This window comes from Rhinatrema bivittatum, chromosome 7 (assembly GCF_901001135.1).
Source record: "Rhinatrema bivittatum chromosome 7, aRhiBiv1.1, whole genome shotgun sequence".
Classification (NCBI taxonomy): Eukaryota; Metazoa; Chordata; class Amphibia; order Gymnophiona; family Rhinatrematidae; genus Rhinatrema; species Rhinatrema bivittatum.
This window is the reverse complement of record NC_042621.1, coordinates 243,331,492-243,336,491: the sequence shown is the minus strand read 5'-3', so window position 1 is coordinate 243,336,491 and position 5,000 is coordinate 243,331,492. Positions and strand designations below refer to the sequence as shown.

The following is a 5,000-nucleotide window of genomic DNA, read 5'->3' as shown; positions in this document are numbered from 1 at the left end:
TACATAAAAACAGTCTGCTAAGTCCACATAGGGTTTGAAAAGAGAAGTGCAAACACAGCTCTCTGAGGAGGCGGGAGGAGGGGACGTGCCAGGATTTTGGCGCCTAAAATAACTGCCACCAGGTTTCAACGTTTTCTGTGGTAAACTGAATGGGAAATGAATAAGGCCTCGGCTCGGCGTCAGGTGCACAAAGCACACCGAAAACATTAAAATTGTCAGACAAGAAAATGCGAAAGAATATTTTGCCGATATATGTGTTATAGCTCCCTAACCCTCGAGGTTTGCTTACAGTTGCAGACAGCTCTGCTTTCCTTTCGTGCGTATGCGAAATGTCAACTGTAAATTTGCGAAGTGAAACCAGCAGTGGAAGAAACTGCGTTAGCAAATAAATGAATTAAGCCTATTGTTCTATTTCCTCTCCATGTATCACACGCTGCTCAGTATGATTTGGAATGTGTCGTAGCCTTTATCTTCACGCTGGATTTACAATTGTATTTTTGTTATATTGTTTTAATGACTTTTAGCTTTCATTTATAAAGAAAACATTGGCCTAAACGTTGTAACTGAAACAATATGCAAAATCAGTTTCTTGATAACTTAGTAGTCCAATTAGAAAAAAATAATGATACTTTTATATGCCCCGGGGGGGGAGGGGGACCAGGGCCTTCTGGTTTAAGTAACTCCACCTAAAGAAATGTCACTGGCATCACCCTTTGCTAGAAAAATAAAACTTCACACCTGTTTCCGATACAGAAGCGTCAAACAGTTTGAATTACATTAACTAATACAAGAACTCCTAGTTTTGGGGGAGGGGGGGGAATAATTGGGCTTTGCCTTTTTACTTTTAGCTCGCTCTGTAACTACTAATATTTTCAGATTTGCATTTTTCTATTTATTAACCTATTAGCTATTTTGCAACTATGATAATCCATAGTACAAGCACAAAGACGGCGTTGCACAATACTTCTGGTATCACGTTCTATGGCCTCAACTAATATTTCATATTTGCCATATATGCAACGTCTAATCTGTGTATATGCTCTGTGTATATTCAGCACTGTTCATATCAGTAACTGAAAACTATTATCTTTTATTTTAAAATATTTTCAAGACGTATTAACAACTAAGTATGAAATTACAATGGATTTTAAAGTAGTCATTCAAAGGACTGCCTGCTAAGAAGAGAAATGTTTTTAAGACCCCCAGAAGAAAAACAGACGTGTGCACAGCAATACGGTTATTATTGAATGATATTTAGAAAGAAAGTGCTAATGGACAATCTGGTGTTTATTTTGAAACTGCTAACAATGATTTTTCTTTGGTAAAAAGGCGGTGTCTGGGAATACGCTTGAGTGGTTTTTGAGTATAGACTCTAACAGATGGTGTCGAGCTATAGGTGCGTTCGCCCTCGCTCAGTCTCCTGCCAGACTGGAAAGCGTCGTGCCTGACCGGACTCTGCACAGCCTGGCCGCACGCGTCGCATTCCCTGCTCCTCCGCAAAGGGCTTCCTGCGCGCGTCGCTTCCCCTGCTACCCCTGGAGGGAGTCTGTCCGCGCGCCGCTTCTTCCCCTTCCTCCCACCGCTGCCCCTGGAGGGAGGCTGCCCGCGCGCCGCTAAATCCCCCTCTACCCCTGGAGGGAGCCCGTTTCTCCCCTCCCCACCACCCCTGGAGGAAGCTTGTCGGCGCGCCGCTTTTGCAGCTTGGCTCTCCCGGAGAGTTTGTCTGCCCGCGTCGCCCCATTAGCCTTATACTGCTGTACCAGAGCAAGTACGGTAACCCCAGTGTGCCCAGGATATTCCACTTCCGCATGCTGCCTGGCCTGGGCAAACTCTAGTTTGATGATATGTCCCTTCTTTTTGAAATGGGATGAAAATCGCCGTTAACTTTCTGTCTCTCCCACCTCCAAAGATAACATGTAAGTCTAAGTAGTCCATAAGTCAGTACAAATACGAGCACATACTGTTAGCATGCGTTATTTGTCTGAAAATCATATGTCAAATGTGTTCTAGCCACCTCCCGAAATGACACTCTTTGCACTTATTTTTTCAAAGCTGCGTGTTGGCAGAGTTCCTTTTTAATTAAAAACAAAGTCTGCAAAACCCTAGTAACTAAAGGAAACGCTGGACAAATATTAATGTAACAGCTTTCGAAACAGATACTGTTTTGAAAACAGAGAAGTCATATATGCCAGCGAAGCCATTAACAACTATTCTATGGCTCCAGATATTTGTTGTTGCACTGTGCAATATAACTTCTGGTGATTGTTTCTTTTCCTCTGTTGAATTCATGTATTTATATTTGATTTATTTTTTATTTTGTAGCACAAACAGAAATCCATAAACTGTCGGTTCAGCGCCATTGACTCTTTGATCAGTTACTGGGCATTTTTTTTCTGTTAGTGCAGAGAGATTAAACGCCCTTTATTTTCACTAGTGTTTATGCAGCTGAGAGATGTCCAGCTAAATGAACAATAAAGTGCACTTCAAAATGTAGCCTCTTACTCTTATCTTCGGCAGAACTAAAACTTATAGCTGTCTATATAAGCCTCTTAATTAGACGACTGATATTTCCGAAAACATTTAGCTGTTATATACAAAGGAAATAAAAGCACATTGTCAAATCAAGAGCGCTCCAGAGTCTGAAAGAGCTTCTGTATAACCCATTGAAATAATTGCTGAAGGGAGCAACTCAACGCCTTCCTCATTGTCAAAATTGTACTTTGTCTGTCACTTCTCTTTTTTTTTTTCCTAAAGGACATCATTTTGTTTTACCATGGAAGATATTTTATATAATCCTATTTTCATTAAAGCAAACTTTGTGTGTTTGTGTGTATGAGTGTGTGTATGTGTGCGCACACAAACACACACACACATACACAAATGAAAAATTCGCTTGTTCAAAAAAGGTGCCACAAGTCTGTTATGATTCTTATGTTCTTATGAAACACAAATCTTACAAATTAGCTTTTAATCTGAAAAGTTGGATAAATTTGCAAGCTATTTTTAAACGTATACTTTCTAGGACACGTCTCTTCCAAATGATTTAATGTAGCATATTTACAATATGCATTACATTTATTTAGGTAGGCTATATTTTAGGTTAAGAAAGTAAGTATGACAAAAATTGTGATGTCTGAAAAAAATGAGGCGGAACTGGATCAGCAGCAAATAAGTTGCTTTCTCTGCTCAATTGCTAACAACATTATTGATAACATGTAGTTACCATCTGAAAGTTATACAAGTCAGGTTAAATAATTTAATAAGCAACTGCTTATAATTATGTTATTTACAAGGTATGACAGAGGATGGAAGCAGACGTAAAGAAACAAGAGCTGATGTGGAGTAAATGAACGGGTTTGGGTGACCCCTGGAGCTTGAAGTTTGAATTATGAAGATGGGGGGCCGAGAGGTGAATCTGGACTACAGGAGAACAAGATGACTTTTCACCTCAACACATTTAACTTGGAAATCCAAATAAACGTCTCTCCTTCTCACATCATGATGTCAGGAAAAAAAAAAAAAGAGAACTAATCACATTCATTCTGCGGTTTTCCCTTAAATATAGCTATCATTTAATACATTCTACTTAAAATAAATTCTGAGATCCAATTTTAGGATTATGTCAGATGTAAAATGAAAAAGAAAATCAACCAGCTACGATCAAATAATCTATGTAATAAAACACATCTAACTCAGGAGTGACAGAAAAAATATTTTGTATTTCTTTCTAAATATTGTCCATTCTAATATGGAATTTTGATTAGCATGTCAAGGCTCCTGAAAAAGCTGATCAATTTTTCAGTTTCCAATCCCATCATCTTTGAAAGCAAGGTGAACATTTGAAACTTCGCAGGTTAAACTAAGCCAAAGTTGAACTCCCTCACCTGTTTGGTCATCGAATCTATTAGACGAACGTACAAATCCTGTTCTGTTCTAACTCCTGCAAAAGAAAAAAAAACAACGGGGAGGGCAAATGATCATTAGGATTATTGCAGCGAGAAGTGAAATCACGCAGCATATGCACGAGGTCAATCAATTTACAATTGCATACTATGCCTAAAAATGTATGACAATGTTTTAAAAATTAAGATAACACATTTAAAACCTGGATCAACTGAAGAGGTTTTGAACTAGAATATATTGTAGTTAACATTTAAAGTATAATGAAACACAAATTCATGTTTCAGAATAGCTCTGTAGTTTTAACTATTGTGATTTATTGCTTCAAAATGTCAAATGTGTGCTCTTTTTTTTAATTTTCTTTTAGAAAAGATAAAAAATAAAATTACAATTTTGGACACGTTTTGATAAGCATTGTCGCCATCTGTGTTAGATTTAAGCCTGTTCTGCGCGTGGAGGAAACATACGTGGTCCACGGATTTAGCCCAGGAAAATAATTAACATTAATTTGAGAAACTAAAAAAAAAAGTCACTTAAAAGTGATGTTCTCTTTGAACAAATATTGATCTCCGCTTTTACTTTCTACTTCAAGACCAACCGGTTAATCATGTGAAGTACCATTGACTTATTGATCGTTTATGTTTTGTTTTCCTTATATGCCATGAGAGCAGTCGTGTTAACATCCATGTAATTTTAATCTCCAAAATCTTTTATATCCTTAAAAAAAACCTTCAGAAATATAAAGTATTTTGCATAGTACAATAGACTTAATAATAGCCACTTACCATTACTGTACAATAACTGAAGTTTATAATGAATCCCATTGTTAGTTTTCTCACTATTTGGCTCCTGAAAATAATGGTAAATAATTGCATTCAGTAATGCTATAATAAAAGTCAGGGTCGTCCTACTTCTATTTTATTTTCTTCAAATCTCCAATTTATGGGATATTTGCAATGGCAAATTGGAAGCTCCCTACTAAGGTCAAATGGGTTGTGCGGAGTGCAGCAATTCATGTTTAATCTGCTAAAATCAGTCAATATTTACAGATAACTTTGTAAAGCTTCAGTTTCAGTCTTAGCAGCCAAGTGCTGCTATAA

General features: G+C 37.5%; 1 protein-coding gene across 5 annotated transcripts in view; it reads right to left on the bottom strand.

Moving 5' to 3' along the window:
- The window catches only part of LOC115095816 (transcription factor COE3), a 343,530-nt gene that overhangs the window by 337,737 nt on the left and 793 nt on the right, over positions 1-5,000 (bottom strand). For all 5 annotated transcript variants that reach the window (XM_029610002.1, XM_029610004.1, XM_029610005.1 and 2 more), the window contains exons 3-4: positions 4,686-4,749; positions 3,885-3,940 (exon numbers count right to left, since the gene is read on the bottom strand). In XM_029610002.1, coding sequence (XP_029465862.1) covers positions 3,885-3,940; positions 4,686-4,749 — 120 coding nt within the window. The remainder of the gene's footprint in view (positions 1-3,884; positions 3,941-4,685; positions 4,750-5,000) is intronic.